General features: G+C 37.1%; 1 protein-coding gene across 4 annotated transcripts in view; it reads right to left on the reverse strand.

Annotated features, from left to right (window-relative positions):
* LRRC28 (leucine rich repeat containing 28) overlaps window positions 1-18341 on the reverse strand; it is a 196169-nt gene that overhangs the window by 144616 nt on the left and 33212 nt on the right. For all 4 annotated transcript variants that reach the window (XR_003507308.1, XM_027520676.1, XM_027520678.1 and 1 more), the window contains exons 4-5: window positions 7146-7183; window positions 6370-6507 (exon numbers count right to left, since the gene is read on the reverse strand). Coding sequence is in view for 3 of the 4 variants with exons in the window: in XM_027520676.1 (XP_027376477.1) it covers window positions 6370-6507; window positions 7146-7183 (176 nt within the window). In the remaining variant the exon portion in view is untranslated. The remainder of the gene's footprint in view (window positions 1-6369; window positions 6508-7145; window positions 7184-18341) is intronic.

An 18341-nucleotide genomic window follows, 5' to 3' on the forward strand; every position in this document is an offset into this window, starting at 1 on the left:
CAGGCAGAGGCTGCATGAACTACCTGTGCCCCACCACCAATCACACACACACAAACTCTTTCCCACTGCTGCTGCTGCTGCTGCTGCTAAGTCACTTCAGTCGTGTCCGACTCTGTGAGACCCCATAGACGGCACCCACCAGGCTCCTCTGTCCCTGGGATTCTCTAAGCAAAAACACTGGAGCGGGTTGCCATTTCCTTCTCCAAAGCATGAAAGTGAAAAGTGAAAGTGAAGTCGCTCAGTCATGTCCAACTTTTCGCGACCCGATGGACTGCAGCCTACCAGGCTCCTCCATCCATGGGATTTTCTAGGCAAGAGTACTAATCTTCATTACAAAATGGAGGCAAGGGAAGAGAGTTGAGACCATCTCCACAAAACCCTCCAGGCTTTGAGCTGAGGAAAGCCTGAAATGGAAGATAACAGGAAAACCAAGAGAAACTTTGCAGAGGCAAGACCCACTTTTAGAGAACCGGGCTGCCATACACAGGCCAGCGACTGGGCAGCAAGGCTATTACAGCTTTCAAGGCACAGAAAGCAAGGGGCAGAACTAGAAAGCAGAGAGAATTCTTCAACAACCTAATCACGCCCTGGTCTGTAAAGCAGGGAGACACCGCCTACAATTCAGAAAGATTTGGAATACCCCTATTCAAGAGGGAAGGACAAATTCAGTTAAATACAAATTAAAGCAACTCAATACAACTTCTCCATCACTACAGTTAAACAAAGCCAAATACTAGCAAAAAAAAGATAATATCAAATACTAGCAAACATTCAGAGTAATTAGAACTCTCATCTATTTCCATGAGAAGCATAAAATGGTATTAATATAACCATTTAACAAACACATGAAAAGATGCTCATCATCACTCATTATCAGAGAAATGCAAATCAAAACCACAATGAGGTACTATTTCACACTGGTCAGAATGGCTGCCATCAAAAAGTCTACAAACAATAAATGCTGGAGAGGGTATGGAGGACAAGGAACCCTCTTACACTGTTGGTGGGAATGCAAACTAGTACAGCCACTATGGAAAACAGTGTCAAAAACTGGAAATAGAACTGCCATATGACCCAGCAATCCCACTGCTGGGCATACACACTGAGGAAACCAGAAATGAAAGAGACACATGTACCCCAATGTTCACTGCAGCACTGTTTATAATAGCCAGGACATGGAAGCAACCTAGATGTCCATCAGCAGATGAGTGGATAAGAAAGCTGTGGTACATATACACAATGGAATACTACTCAGCTATTAAAAAGAATACATTTGAATCAGTTCTAATGAGGTGGATGAAACTGGAGTCTATTATACAGAGTGAAGTAAGCCAGAATACAGTATACTAACACATATATATGGAATTTAGGAAGATGGTAATGATGACCCTGTATGTAAGACAGCAAAAGAGACCCAAATGTAAAGAACAAACTTTTGGACTCTGTGGGAGAAGGCGGCGAGCATGGGATGATTTGAGAAAAAAAACACGGAATCATGTATATTACTATATGTGAAATAGATGACCAGTTCAAGTTTGCCGCATGAAGCAGGGCACTCAAAGCCGGTGCACTGAAACAACCCTGAGGGACAAGATGAGGAGGGAGGCTCAGGATGTAGGGACACATGTACACTCGTGGCTGATTCACATCAATCTATGGCAAAAACCACCACAATATTGTAAAGTAATTAGCCTCCAATTAAATAAATTTTTTTTAGTGGAAAAAAAAAAAAAACTGCTGGGCAATTTCTTAAAGTTAAACGTATACCTACGTTATGTATCACATTCCCCCTAAAAGATATTTACCCAAGAGAAATGAAAATGTAAATCCATAAAAAGTCTTATACAAGAATGTCTATAGGGATTCAGGTGGTGTTAGTGGTAAAGAAGCCGCCTGCCAATGCAGGAGATACAAGAGATGTGGGTTTGGTCCCTGGGTCGGGAAGATGCCCTGGAGGAGGGCATGGCAACCCACTCCAGTCTTCTTGCCTGGAGAGTCCCGTGGACAGAGGAGCCTGGCTGCTTATGGTCCACAGGGTTGCAAAGGGTCAGATTTGGACATGATTGAAGCAACTCAGCATGCATGCATGCATATTAGTTTTATTGATAATAGCCCAAAATGAGAAAAAAACTGACATGTCCATTAAGAGGAAAATAAGTCATAAAGTGCAGTTTATACAATGGTATTCTACTCTGCAAAACAAAGATAGTGAACTAGTGACACATACAACAGCATGGATGCGTCCTGAAACCTTTATTTTGAGTGACAAACAGAGAACTCCATGTCCCCATTTATTTTCAACAACAGATGAAATTAACCTATAGTAAGAGAAATCAGAATAGAGTTTGCCTACAAACAGATTGACTGGAAATGGTGTAAGAGAACCTTCTGGAGTAATGAAAATGTTCTGTATCTCAAATAAGATGCTGGTTACATGAGCACATACATTTGTCAAAACTCAGGGCTATACACTTGAGGAATTCACTGTATGTCAATTTTATCCTAATTTTTAAAAAACTTTAAAAAAGAGAGGATAAAAATATGAAGAACAAAAGAAAAACATAAGAGAGGATAAATCCATGATAAATTGTTAAAGTTAGGTATTGGGTATATAAGGGCTTATTATTCTATTCTGCTTAAAATTTACCATAAAAAAAAAGGTTTTTTAAAAGGCAACTGAATAATAATGTATTATGTATTTGAGTTTGCTAAGAGAGTAGATTTCAAGTGTTTGAACCACACACACACACACACACACACAAATGGTAACTGAGAGGTGACAAATACGATAATTAGTTTGACTGTAGTACTCATTTCACAATATATACATCTGTCAAAATATAACATTGTGCATTTTAAATATATACAATTTTTACTTATGCAAAATGAACAAAAATCAAGCCTTTGGGGCAGCTATTTTATATGGAGCTCTTTGGGTAGCAATTCACAGGAGCCAATTAGAGCTAGCTTAAGCAGTCTATGGGCCTAAACAGGGCTTTCCTGGTACCTCAGATGGTAAAGAATCTGTGTGCAATGCAGGAGACCCGGCTTTGATCCCTGGGTCCAGAAGATCTCCTGGAGAAGGGAATGGCAACCCACTTCAGTATTCTTGCCTGGAGAACTCCATGAACAGACCATGGGATCACAAAGAGTCGGACTCATGAGCAACTAACACTTCACTGCATGGGCCTTAAGAACAGAATCAGTGATTGGGAAATTAGAGAAAACTTAAAAAGTCTCTGACTCCATCTTCTTTCGAGGTATCTACTTCATCTTTTTCTCTTTGTTTTCCTGCCCACATGTCTACTACCAGATTTCACAAGATTACATAGCATTGTGTAGAAGCCCAGAGAGAAAAGCGTGCCTGATTTCCTTTTTCACCCTCCCCTGTTCTCTCTCGTTCTCTTTGCTTCTCCCCTACAGTCTCTTTCAAAATGCCCAGGAAGAGAACTGGTCTTGCTTGGATTACCTACACCAGGATCAATGAACTGTGGAGAGAAAGCAATGTACAAGGGAGAAAAATGGCAGTACTCTGGAATCCAAAAGAAGGGGGAAGGGACACTCCCAAAGAATGGGTACTGACAAACAATCCAAGAGAACCAACTATATGAGTGATGGGCCTGTTTGAGAAATTCATAAACACACTGGACCTTCTTTACAGCAATATGTACGTACTCATAAACACCAAACTGTCCACACAATTTGAGGGCATTCATGAAGCCCCTGTAATCATTCTTAGATCCTAATTTTAAAACTATTAGCCATTTAGATATTTTAAATGTTTCAAATACTGCTCTCAAATTTTCAAATTTTAAATACTGAATGTGAAATCACATCCAAAGGTTTTTCAACTATAAAAAAAACACACATAATAAAATATTAAGTCTTTCACATACATATAACATATAAGACTATACCAATAGCATGGAATAGGTATTAACAGAAGAGGCTGCTGCTGCTGCTGCTGCTGCTAAGTCACTTCAGTCGTGTCCGACTCTGTGTGACCCCATAGACGGCAGCCCACCAGGCTCCCCCGTCCCTGGGATTCTCCAGGCAAGAACACTGGAGTGGGTTGCCATTTCCTTCTCCAATGCATGAAAGTGAAAAGTGAAAGTGAAGTCGCTCAGTCGTGTCCGACTCTTAGCGACCCCATGGACTGCAACCTACCAGGCTCCTCCGTCCATGGGATTTTCCAGGCAAGAGTACTGGAGTGGGGTGCCATTGCCTTCTCCACAGAAGAGGCTAACAGATATCAATTGGAGTCTATCGTCATTAAATGGACACCATATGGCAATTCCTCACATTTTTTACTACAGTTGAAATACTCTTCCATAGTATGTCCCTAATGATTGGGTACACTTGGTAAATGTGTACCAAGCCCCTCTCCCATTCAAATCATAACAGTGAAATTATCTCATAAAGACATACATAAAGTGAACTAAAAAATTAGTAAGATCTAGAGCATTGTATTTATGATGGCCCAGAAAAAAAAAGAAACTATATACATAGCTTAATCAAAAGTTTCTACTCAAAATACATAGATACTACTGTATGTCATTTAAGCAAAAAAACAACACAAGCAACAGAAATAAGCTAGGGAGATAAAATCAGAAGTAAATGCTTCAAATCTGTTATGAAACAGGTGAGATATAAATTTTAAATTACATGAAGGTAGCCAGGAAATCGATACCCTCCACTTGTTATTAGGAAGCAGTCAATGACATTATTAGTATACCCTTAACCTCTGAGAGTATATAATGAAAGGAAATGGCTACATTTTACCACAAAATGTTCTACATTACAGGAAAAAACAGAAGAACAGAACACAAAGAACAATGTTTTAATAGAGTTGTTACTCGTACATTCTTTAAACGTATAGAAAAAGGCGCTTATGAACACAGTATTATAGCCATGCATTTTGATTCTATAACATATCTTTTATGAATTTCATATTTAAAAATACAATCAAATCTAAAATATTCAGTATTATATCCATGCATTTTGACTCTATATCTTATATAAGCTGATATATAAAAATATTCTGAAAATCTAAAGTATATCTTTGCTGATACATTTTCTATACAATCTCTGAAAGAGAATCTAATTTCCTGAGTATGTGAATACATAAACTTGATGAAATCAAGCTTCATGATGAAGCACCATTGAGTTTGATTACATACAACAAAATTTAAAGCAAAGATCATACTCCTACACCATATTAAAATTTTTTGTACTAAGCAGAGTTATAAAAAGTAAGACACTTTAAATGAAGTTAAAAAATATTTTTTAAGCAGAGATAACTGCTATACTAATACCATTTTTGTATACAATATTGAATGTATACATTAAAGTTGGCACATAAAGTCTAAAAATTAATCAACTACTGTTTCAATTAGAAATTTCTGTACTTGAAAAACCTTGGAGAAAGTATTTTTTAAATTATAAATTCATTCATGGATTTAACATGAGTAATTTTTAACAGTTTCATATATCCCTGAAGTTCTAAGGCAGGCAGTAATTTGTAATTTTGGATGAGTCATATATTCCACTTGGATACACTAAAAGACTCAGGAATACCAAGAGTTACTAGGTACAAATACTCCCAATGTGAGTGGTGTCTGCATTTTTTTTCTGCATATTTTTAAATGCAGAGTACTTTCATGTTATACCTGAAGCACAAGCTATTTTTTAAATCATATTTCACTGATTTAAAAATATGGGAAATGATATAAGACAGAGGAATCTCCAAGTGTGCGGGTTCACAAAGAAAGGTCTCTGAATATCCCTTGTAAGAAAGTCAAAGGACTTAACGGTAGCTCAGGAGAAGGCAGGATTTTGGTACTGTCTATATGTACATCATAATCTAATAGGATGATCAGTAGGCAGAAGTGACAATTAGTTCAAGAACTCAAACTTAAATTCTGCTACTAAATTCTAGTATGATTCACATTAAATCAAAGTTAATGTACACCATTTACCTCTCTAGAGAATGAGAGAAAACACTGCATGTATCTGCTTTCAGACACTAAAATGCAAAGTTTGTATAAATTCCCTTATGTGAAATTCAACACTAAAGTAGCTTTTGGTACAAATAATTCACCAGGGCAGTGATTTGAAGGGGCACTGACTGCAATGCACAACTGCAGTAATTGCAGCTCAAAAACGTAAATGCCGTCTTTTTACGTCTGCATCAGGGAAAAGACTTTTACTCATAGTCCATCCACATTCCTTACCATCCTCCTCTAACAAGTGGGCAATCAGAAACTTACAGATATACCCAAAGCCCACTGCCTAGACACAAAGTGAGAAATATTAATAAAAATAGCCTTGGAACAGACAAGAAGCTTCTGTGCTACAGACGGTGATTACCTGGAGGTAGGAACTGCAGCTGGTTATTAGCCAACCGAAGATGACGTAAAGCTCTCAGACGACCAATTTCTGGGCAAACGATTTCTAAGGCGTTGTCACTAAGATCCAAACATTGCAGTTTCACAAGGGATCCAATGGCTTTGAAGAGAAAAGAAGGGTAAGAGCAAAATTAATTTGACTCAAGTGTTAAGACCAATTTTTAATGCAATTAAATATTATGCAAGTTTAAATATTTTAATACTTAATATCCCTATCTCTGGTGCTGACATAATAGTAAAAGCATATATCAAATTAATTTTTTTAAACATTTTTATTGCAGTATAGTATCAAACAACATTCTATGAAGTAATACTTCTACCTTAATATAATATAAACTTTAAAAAGATTACAAATAAAAATGTTAAAACAATGTAAAAAACTACTTGAATAAATAATTCATGAAATGATATATAAAGTCTTTTTTATCTAACCAAAATGCTTAACTTGATTTAATAAACTAGAAGTTATTTTATTATTTACCCAATGTCAATTTATCTGATAATAATTTACTTAACCATTATAAATATTTTAGACTTAATAAATTTAATTGTAACTGTTAACTAGACTTACTAATTAGAGGGAAAAAAGCTTTGAAACTAATAATGATGTTTTATAATTAAAATTCCCTAATACTCCAACCAAAATAGGTTTAAAGAGACAATCTGTTCTACTATTATAAAGCACAGATTTAACTCTAGCACCTCCTAACTATTAGTAAAAACTGAAAGTGTATTTACCTTCCGGAACCACAACTATGTTATTTGAGTGAAGATACCTAGAAAAAAGAAGGGGAAAAAGTTATTATCGTTTAGTACTTCTGCTAGATAGTCACCCTGTAAAATGCTCACTTAGAAATTTATTGAATATAATAAAAGGACCAGACTTTCTTTCATACACTATTCTAAATGCATAGCACAAAATAATTAATAATACTTTGAGAATAATACTGTATGCTAGAATTGCAAATATTAAAATTATTTGCTAATTCAGTTTCTATTTTAAAAAGCATACACAATAAACAATTATTTCTTAAGCTCATAAAACACATTACTAGTTTAGTTCATTTTAAGTTATGAAGGTTTTCAGCAGAACACCTAATAATGTTAAGAAAAATCAACAACTACTGTGTATAAGGAAACACAACTTTTAATTTTTAAAGGATAACGTCACAAAATAATCAAATCAAAGATATTTCAAGACAGCTAGGAGAACCAAGAATGAAGTGATTAAACACTTATCATTTACAATATCTGTAGAAATACTCAATTGTCAAGATATACAATTTATTTCACAGCAAGCGGAATTTTGTAAACAAGAAATCAAATTCTTTCCTAAAAATAAAAAAGGTCTAACCCACTGACAAGTCCAGGCAAGCCTAAGTAAATAACATTCCCCACTGAAGTATCTCTAGCACTCTCTGGTGGAGACATCATGCAATTGTCAGCAGCCAACTATTAAGAACAAAACAATAGTGACCAATGAAAATCACACAATAATAATTTTAAAAATAAATCTGTATCACTGATTTTGAGACCAGAGAACTAGATTTTGATATAAACTATTTTCAGCAAAAGAGACACTGATGTATAGAACAGTCTTATGGACTCTGTGGGAGAGGGAGAGGGTGGGAAGATTTGGGAGAATGGCATTGAAACATGTAAAATATCATGTATGAAACGAGTTGCCAGTCCAGGTTCGATGCACGATACTGGATGCTTGGGGCTAGTGCACTGGGACGACCCAGAGGGATGGTATGGGGAGGGAGGAGGGAGGAGGGTTCAGGATGGGGAACACATGTATACCTGTGGCGGATTCATTTTGATATTTGGCAAAACTAATTATGTAAAGTTTAAAAATAAAATAAAATTTAAAAAAAAACTACTATCTTATTATACTTCATAATCAATCTTCACATATTTTAAACAGAATTTAGTCCTCTATATTTTATAGCCTAATATCAAATGTTAAAAAGTCTAATTACAAAAAATAAGAAAGATACAAAATTAATAAATTTAAGAAGATTTCTATATGCTGGATTAAATCAATTTTGTGTGGGTATTAACCTTCTGGGCCTAACACAATTTAACCAATTAAACCATTCTATGATTCATTTTATTCCTTGCTTTGTGCACACAAAATGATTCCCTATTTTATTTTTTAAAATGTGTCTATATTTTAAGGTAAGTATTCTTTAAACATTACTCTTAGGAAGCAATATGTAATTACTTAGTCAGATTACTCTAAAAATTTTTTATGCCAGAAAACAACATGTAATTATACACACACACGCGCGCACACTATAAACACATATTTGCATGTGTTACACAAAAAGGCAGAGTGCCTAGACACCAAAACAGAGAGATAACTGATTTTTCTGTAATCTGCAAAATATGTGCTTCAGTTCTAGTTCTACCTATATCTGTTCAGTGCAGTTCAGTCACTCAGTCGTGTCTGACTCTCTGCAACCCCATGGACTGCAGCACACCAGGCCACCCTGTCCATCACCAACTCCCGGAGCTTACCCAAACTCATGTCCATTGAGTCAGTGATGCCATCCAACCATCTCATCCTCTGGTGTCCCCTTCTCCTGCCCTCAATCTTTCCTAGCATCAGGGTCTTTTCAAATGAGTCAGCTCTTTGCATCAGGTAGGCCAAAGTATTGGAGTTTCAGCTTCAACATCAGTCCTTCTGATGAACACCCGGGACTGATCTCCTTTAGGATGGACTGGTTGGATCTCCTTGTAGTCCAAGGGACTCTCAAGAGTCTTCTCCAATACCACAGTTCAAAAGCATCAATTCTTCGGCACTCAGCTTTCTTTATAGTCTAACTCACATTCATACATGACTACTGGAAAAACCAAAGCTTTGATTAAATGGACCTTTGTGAGTAAAGTAATGTCTCTGCTTTTTAATATGCAGTCTAGGTTGGTCATAACTTTTCTTCCAAGGAGTAAGCCTCTTTTAATTTCATGGCTGCAGTCATAATCCGCAATGACTCTGCAGCCCCCCAAAATACAGTCTCTTACTGTTTCCACTGTTTCCCAATCTATTTGCCATGAAGCGATGGGACCGGATGCTGTGGTCTTAGTTTTCTGAATGTTGAGTTTTAAGCCAGGTTTTCACTCTTCTCTTTCACTTTCATCAAGAGGCTCTTCGGTCCTTCTTTGCTTTCTGCCATAAGGGTGGTGTCATCTGCGTATCTGAGGTTATTGATATTTCTCCCGGCAATCTTGACACCAGCTTGTGCTTCATCCAGCCCAGCGTTTCTCATGATGTACTCTGCATAGCGCAGAAGGATTGATGCTTTTGAACTGTGGTGTTGGAGAAGACTCTTGAGAGTGCCTTGGACTGCAAGGAGATCCAACCAGTCCATCCTAAAGGAGATCAGTCCTGGGTGTTCATTGCAAGGACTGATGCTGAAGCTGAAACTCCAATACTTTGGTCACCTGATGCAAAGAGCTGACCCACTGAAAAAGACCCTGATGCTGGGAAAGATTGAGGGCAGGAGGAGAAGGGGACAACAGAGGGTGAGATGGTTGGATGGCATCACCGACTCAATGGATATGGGTTTGGGTGGACTCCAGGAGTTGATGATGGACAGGGAGCCGTGGAGTGCTGTGGTTCATGGGGTCGCAAAGAGTCAGACACGATTGAGCAACTGAACTGACTCTACATATAAGTTAAATAAGCAAGGTGACAATATAACAGCCTTGACGTACTCCTTTCCCAATTTGGAACCAGTCTGTTGTTCCATGTACAGTTTTAACTGTTGTTTCTTGACCTGCATACAGATTTCTCAGGAGGCAGGTCAGGTGGTCTGGTATTTCCATCTCTAAGAATTTCCCACAGTTTGTTGTGATCCACACAGTGAAAGGCTTTGGCATTGTCAATAAAGCAGAAATACAAGTTTTTCTGGAACTCTCTTGCTTTTTCGATGATCCAACGGATGTTGGCAATTTGATCTGTGGTTCCTCTACCTTTTCTAAATCCAGCCTGAACATCTGGAAGTTCATGGTTCACATACTGTTGAAGCCTGGCTTGGAGAATTTTGAGCATTTCTTTGCTAGTGCATGAGATGAATGCAATTGTGCAAGAGTTTGAACATTCTACCTATATAAAAGGACTTTAAAATGTCTGAGTCAAAACAAGAACTAAATTATTCACTATTATCATTAAAATAAAGAAGTATATTTTAACACATTAAATTTATCTACATTATAATGAAGAAGCAGCAGTTTAGAATGTTCTCAATCCTGACGACACATAAGAATCACCAGTGGTCTTCAAAATATAGATGCCCAAGGCCATCTTAGGTTTTTCTGATGTGCAACCGATAACAATCATCCTTGGCAGAATGGATCAGAGAGTAGGTCCTGGAGCCAGACAGCGTGTACCTTTTTAGCCATGTGAGCAAGGGAAAATCAGTGACCTTTTCACTTTCTTAATCTAAGGAACTGGAGGATAATAGCGTCAAGAACATTGGGATATTGTAAGGATTAAATGAATCAATAAATGTAAAGCCCTTAGAAGAGAATTCAGTGAACCCCACTGTTATAGTTATTACTGTTATCATGAGTCATCTGTAATCAAAGGCTTGGCAATTTTAAGTCCCTTCTCTAAATTTTTGTAATTTCAAATTAGTTAAAATGGTGGTGTCTCAACCTAAGAGGTTTTCATCAAGCTGTTTCTTCTACTCAAAATGATGCATTCATTTTGTGAGAATGCATGACAATATAGCCACTTTGGGAAATGGTTGGCTGGTTTTTTTTAAATAAAATTATAGATATTTACTTAATAGTAATATGCCAAAGTCAGTGTCTTAATTTTGACAAAAGTTCTACAAAAATTGTATTAAGATGTTGACAACAGGAGAAACTGGATACCAGAACTCTGTATTTAGTATCTTTACAACTTTTCTGTAAATACAAAACTGTTCCAAATTAAAAATTTTTTTTAATTAAAGGAACAAGTCATTTATTTGCAGTCATGATTAAATAATAGGGACCAGATTTACCTAGTTGCTATAAGCAATAAGAAAACTGAATGTATTATATGAAACAATTATTTTCAGATACTGACAAGAGGCAGCTAGAGAGAGAGAAAACAAGTGAGGTGAGCAACTCACTTGTTGCTCACAAGAAATTGTGGCCAATTTGCCTAGAGGCAAATTGTGGACCATGGATGCCAAACAAAGAATGCAAGTGTCACTGAGTTATGAAGATACACAGCAGTTCAGGGAACCCGAGGCAGCTGGACCTTGTGGACTACAGTTCTGGAGGAGAAGCACTACTGAAAAAAGAAAACAAGAAAACAAAACTTCAAGGCAACCTTTGACTCTTAGCTGAATTGTAAAATTCTAACAACTGAACAGTCCACAGAACTCATACAGGGCTAGAAAGCACTCAAGTTCTGAGCAGCAAGGCTACCAAATCCTTGTTGATCACTTTGTGCATTTAAATGAGATGCTCAAAAGGCATTCTGTGGGTAATAGGGCTAAACTATCCCTACAGTAGAGGTTACTCTAGACCTGTCCTAACAAAGCATAAAGACAGACCATGAAAGGATCAAACTAAATTGCAAATAATTTTAAAGCCAGAACAAAGCACCACAAAAAGGAAGACAACAAAGTGTAACACTCAACAATTAGCATTTATAAGGTCCAGCATCTAATGAAAAAGTGCTAAGAATCAGGAAAATATGACCAATAACCAGGATAAAAAATAGTTAACATAAATAGATCTGGTATGACACAGATAAAGCAATTAGCAAATAAAAACTTTAAAACATAAATAATAATTATACCCAGGTATTCAAAGAAAAACATTAACATTGTAAGACAAATGTTAACATATAAAGAAGACCCAAATAGCACTTCTAGAGATCAAATATAAAAAATAAAAATCCTACTAGGTGGGATTAACAGCAGATTAGATATTGAACCAGAAAATATTACTAACTCTGAAAATAGAGAAACATAATTTAATTTGCCCTAACTGAAGCACATTAAAAAAAATAAAGACTGAAAAGAACTGTAACAGTGTGTCAGTAATTATGGGACAATATCAAGCTAACAACAGGTAAGAGTCCCAAAAGTAGGGACCAGAGATAAGGGCATAGAAATAAATATCTAAAGAAATAATGTTTAAAAATTTCAAATTTGATGCAAGCTCTAAAGACACAACCTTTCAGGGATCACAGCCTTGTTGTGGTGAAGAGGCTTGTGTGATTCAATGAAGCTATAAGCCATGCCATGCAGGGCCACGCAAGACAGACGGGTCATGTTCTGAATGGAACAACTGATGGTGCAAATTTGGGAAAAGAGTAAGACAAGCTGTATATTGTCACCCTGCATATTTAACTTATATACAGAGTATATCCTAGGGCTTCCCAGGTGGCGCAGTGGTAAAGACTCCTCGGGCTAATGCAGGAAAAGCCAGAGACGTGGGTTTGATCCCTAGATTGGGAAGATCTCCTGGAGAAGGAAATGGCAATCCACTCCAGTTTTCTTGCCTGGAAAATTCCATGGACAGAGGAGCCTGGCGGACTACAGTCCATGGGGTCACAAAGAATCGGACATGACTGAGTGACTGAGCAGGCACGGACACACAGAGTACATCATGCAAAACGCCAGGCTGTATGAATCACACGTTGGAATCACGATTGCCAGGAGCAATAGCAACAACCTCAGATATGCAGATGATACTATTCTAGGGGCAGAAAGTCAAGAGGAACTAAAGAGCCTCTTGATAGGTATGCAAAGGGAGAGTGAAAAAGCTGTCTTGAAACTCAATATTAAGAAAACTAAGATGGGCATGCAGTCCTATCATTTCATGGCAAACAGAAGGGGAAAAAGAAGCAGCAGTGACAGATTTTCTTTTCTTGGGCTCCAAAATCACTGTGGATGGTTAACTGCAGCCAGGAAATTAAAAGATACTTGCTCCTCAGAAGGAAACCTCTGACAAATTTAGACAGTGTATTAAAAAGCAGAGACATCAGTCTGCTGACAAAGGTCCATATGGTCAAATCTATGGTTTTCCCAGTAGTCATGTATGGATGAGAGTTGGACAATAAAGAAGGCTGAGTGCCAAAGAACTGATGCTGTAGAAGACTCTTGATAGTCCCTTGGACTGCCAGTCAATCCTAATGGAAATCAACCCTGGGTATTCATTGGAAGGACTGATGGTGAAGTTTAAACTCCAATATTTTGGTCACCTTATGTGAAAAGCTGACTCATTGGAAAAGACCCTGATTCTGAGAAAGATTGAAGGCAAAAGGAAACAGGAGCAGCAGAGGATAAGATGGTTAGATGGCATCACCGACTCAATGGACATGAATCTGAGCAAACTCCGGGAGATAATGGAAGACAAAGAAGTCTGGTGTGCTTCAGTCCATGGGGTCACAAAGCATCGGACACAGCTTGGTGACTAAACAATGACAACAACAAAGACAAAAACCCAAGATGCTCAATGAATGTCAAGGATAATCATATGTCAAGCAAATCATAACAAATCATAACAAATTCCTGAAAACCAATATAAGAAATAGAAATTCTTCAAAGTAGCCCAAGGAGAAAAGACACTTTACATACTGTGGAAGAAATATAGGAATGTCTCTTCAGAAAGTATGCAAGCCAGAAGACAAAGACACCAAGAAAATGTTGAAAGGAAAGAAGTAACCGGCAACCAAGAACTCTAATTCCAGAAAACTATATATATGTGTGTGTGTGTGTGTGTATATATCAGAATTAAGACGCAGAATGTAAAGTAAGAAACTAAACAACTTTTAGCAGAGTAAAACACTATACAACTTAAAAAGCAGAGACATTACTGACAAAGGTCTGTCTAGTCAAAGCTATGGTTTTTCCAGTAATCATGTATGGATGTAAGAGTTGGACTATAAAGAAAGCTGAGTGCCAAAGAATTGATGCTTTAGAACTGTGGTGTTGGAGAAGACTCTTGAGAGTTCCTTGGACTGCAAGGAGATAAAACCAGTCCATCCTAAAGGAGATCAGTCCTGAATATTCATTGGAAGGACTGATGCTAAAGCTGAAACTCCAATACTTTGGCCACCCAATGCAAAGGACTGACTCCTTGGGAATGATCTGATGCTGGGAAAGACTGAAGACAGGAGGATATGGGGATGACAGAGGATGAGATGGTTGGATGGCATCACTGACTTGATGGACATGAGTTTGAGCAAGCTCCAGGAGTTGGTGATAGACAAGGAAGCCTGGCATGCTACAGTCCACGAGATTGCAAAGAGTCGGACACAACTGAGTGACTGAACTGAACTGAACTGAAGAACTCTAATTCCAGAAGGTAAAAATTATATATATATTTCAGAACTATGAAGACAAATGTAAAGTAAAAAAGTATACAACTTTTAGAGGAAAAAGGCAGAAGAAAATCTTTAGGGCCTAGGATTAGTATACTTGATACTAAAAACATGATACATAAAAGCAAAAATTGTTAACGTGGACCTCATCAAAAGATAAAACTTTCGCTCTGCAAAAGAACATGAAAATAGAAAGTATACAATGGGAGAAAATATTTGTAAACAACATATACAACCAAGGACTCGTTTCCAGAATATATAAAGAATTCTTAAAATTCTTACAACTAGAAAAAAGTACCCAAATAGAAAATGTACAATAGCCAAGAACAGACATTTCACTGAAGAAAAGATAAAGATGACAAGTATTTTAAAAGATGTCAAATGTTATTAGGCATTGGAGAAATACAAATGAAAATCACAATTAGATAAAACCACACATCTATCAAAATGAAGAAAAAAATGTTAAATAACGACATCAAAATAACACTGGTGCGATGTGGAGAAACTGGAACAATCACACTGCTAGGGGAGAATGTAAAATGGTATAGCCAACCTGAAAAATTATTTGTAAGTTTTTAATGAAACTACAAATTCAGATGAAAAGTGGCAGAGTAAGGACCTCCAAAAATTCTCTTTTCATAAAATTAACAAGAATACTGCCAAAAATTATTCATAAGCTACATGAATAAAACTTTAGAAGTTAAACTCAAAGAGCTGCAGTAACACAGGGAGGGTTTGTTTAAGGAAAGCGGCAAACATCCCAGTCAGAAGACTAGGCTGTGACCCTGGGGCATTTCACTTGCCCCGGCCCTATGCCCAACCCTCCAGCACTGCAGAGCCTGGAAACATGCTGCAGTCGCTTTCCGCTTTACCTGCAGTGGCCTGGCCAGCACCGGGAGGGACAGACCCAAGCTGGAGTTCACTCCCAGAGAACTGTCATTTGACTGTCTCATGGTTCCCTGAAAGACCCCACTTGCAAGTCTGTTTTTAACTTGATCTGACTACAAGCTTGCCCAGTACAAAAACACTTTCCCCAGCTGAGATAAATTACAGGCAACTGTTTTAACTTCACTGCTGCCTAAGACAGTAGATAACAGCTGGAGCAAACAACAGACAACCAAAAACCTTAAACAAAAAAATTGGGGAAGGAGATTTACAGAGGAACTTTGAAAAACTGGCATATTTCTAGAAATATACAAGATCACATGCATGCCCAGAGTTGCACATATGCTCAGGAAAAGACCTGAGAAACCCTAAGCTCTCAACTCTGCTGAAATTGAAGCTCTTCATAAGAAATGAAGAAGGGCTTCCCCAGTGGCTCAGATGGTCAAGAATCTGCACCAATACAGTATACTAATGCATATATATGGAATTTAGAAAGATGGTAACAATAATCCTGTGTACGAGACAGCAAAAGAAACACTGATGTATAGAACAGTCTTATGGACTCTGTTGGAGAGGGAGAGGGTGGGAAGATTTGGGAGAATGGCATTGAAACATGTATAATATCATGTATGAAACAAGTTGCCAGTCCAGGTTTGATGCACAATACTGGATGCTTGGGGCTGGTGCACTGGGACGACCCAGAGGGATGGTATGGGGAGGGAGGAGGGAGGAGGGTTCAGGATGGGGAACACATGTATACCTGTGGCGGATTGATTTCGATATTTGGCAAAACTAATACAATATTGTAAAGTTTAAAAATAAAATAAAATTAAAAAAAAAAAAGAATCTGCCTGCAATGCCGAAGACCTGGGTTTGATCCCTAGGTTGGGAAGATCCCCTGGAGTAGGGATTGGCTACGCACTCCAATATTCTTGCATGGAGAATCTCATGGACAGAGGAGCCTGGCAGGTTACAGTCCATAGGGTGGCAAAGAGTCAGACACGACTAAAGTGATTTAGCACGTATAGCACACATAAGAAGTGAAGTCTAAAGCAAAGCTGTCAACTGTCCACCTAACTGAGAGGGGAAGGTATGCCACAATACATACACAGAGACCTCAGCAAGGACTGGGAGACTTAGCAGATTCAGGTAGTTAAAGAAATCTCTGCTTAGTCATTAGCTGACCACGAAAGTAACTGACCAGATACTTAAAAAAAAAAAAAAGAACCAAAAGGAAAGGGAAAAAAAAAAAAGAACAGAGAGTAGAGGAACTCCTTCTATAAGGCCAATACAATTGTGATACCAAATCCAGACAAAGACATAACAGAAAAGAAGACTACAGACCATTATCTCTTATGAATACAGATGTAAAAATCTTCAACAAAATACTAGCAAGCCAAATCCAGCAACATATAAAAAGGATTATACTCCATAAGCAAATGAAAATTATCCCCAGTAACGCACAGCTGGTTCAACACACAAACAATAAAAACATATGATCATCTCAATAGGTGAAAGAAGGAAAGATTATCTGATAAAATCAAATACCTTTTATACTAAAAACAGAAAATATAGAAGAGAATTTCCTCAATTACATATGGGGACCTATGAAAAATCTAAAGCTAACACACTTAATGGCAAAAGACTAAAACCTTTCCCCCTATGATCAACACAAAGATGTCTAGTCTCTTCACTTCTATTTAACATTCTATATTCTAGCCAGGGCAACTAAGCAAGAAAAAGAAATAAAAGGTACATAGATCAGAAAGGAAGAAATACAACTCTTAATTGGTAGATGACTTGCTCTTGTTTACAGAAAACTGGAAGGAATTCAACAAAAACAAGAAAGAGCTAATAAATGAGTCTGGCAAAGTTGAAGGATATAATATCAATATATAAAAATCAACTGTATTTTTATACTGTTGTTGTTTTAGTTACTAAGTCGTGTCTGACCTTTGCATCCCCATGGACTGAAGCCTGCCAAGCTCCTCTGTTCATGGGATTTCCTAGACAAGAATTTTTATATACTAGGCACTAAACAATTATAAAGGGAAATTAAGAATATAATTCTATGTACAAAAACATCAAAAAGAATAAATTTAGCAGAAGAAATTCAGTATTTTTACACTAAAAAGTGTTCAATGTTCAAACTATAAAATTGTTGAAAGAAACTGAAGACCTAAATAAACAGAAAGATATCCCACATTCATGGATTAGAAGACATAATACTGTTAGGATGGCAATAATCCACAAACTAATCTAAAGAGTCAATGCAATCATTATCAACAATAACAGTTGGCTTTTTTCTTTAATAAATTGAGAAGCAGATCTTAATATTCACATGGAAGTGCAAGGGATTTAGAATAGCTAAAATCATTTTGAAAAATAATAATGTTGGAGGATCCATATTTCTCAATTTCTAAACCTATTACAAAGCTAGAGTAATCAAGTCTCTGTGGTACTGGAAAAAGATAAGACATATAGATCAACAGAACAGAATTGAGAATCAAGAAATATGCCTATGTGCCTACGTGCCCTGGGAAAAGAACAGCCGTCTCAATAAATGGTGGTAAGATAACTAGATATCCCACACAAAAATAGACTTTAGATCTCTACATCACATCATATGCAAAAACTAACTCAAAATGTATCAAGACCTAAATGTAAAAGCTAAAAGTATACAATTTAAATAAGAAAATGGAGGTAAATCTTCA

The sequence above is a fragment of the Bos indicus x Bos taurus genome, chromosome 21 (genome assembly GCF_003369695.1).
Source record: "Bos indicus x Bos taurus breed Angus x Brahman F1 hybrid chromosome 21, Bos_hybrid_MaternalHap_v2.0, whole genome shotgun sequence".
Classification (NCBI taxonomy): Eukaryota; Metazoa; Chordata; class Mammalia; order Artiodactyla; family Bovidae; genus Bos; species Bos indicus x Bos taurus.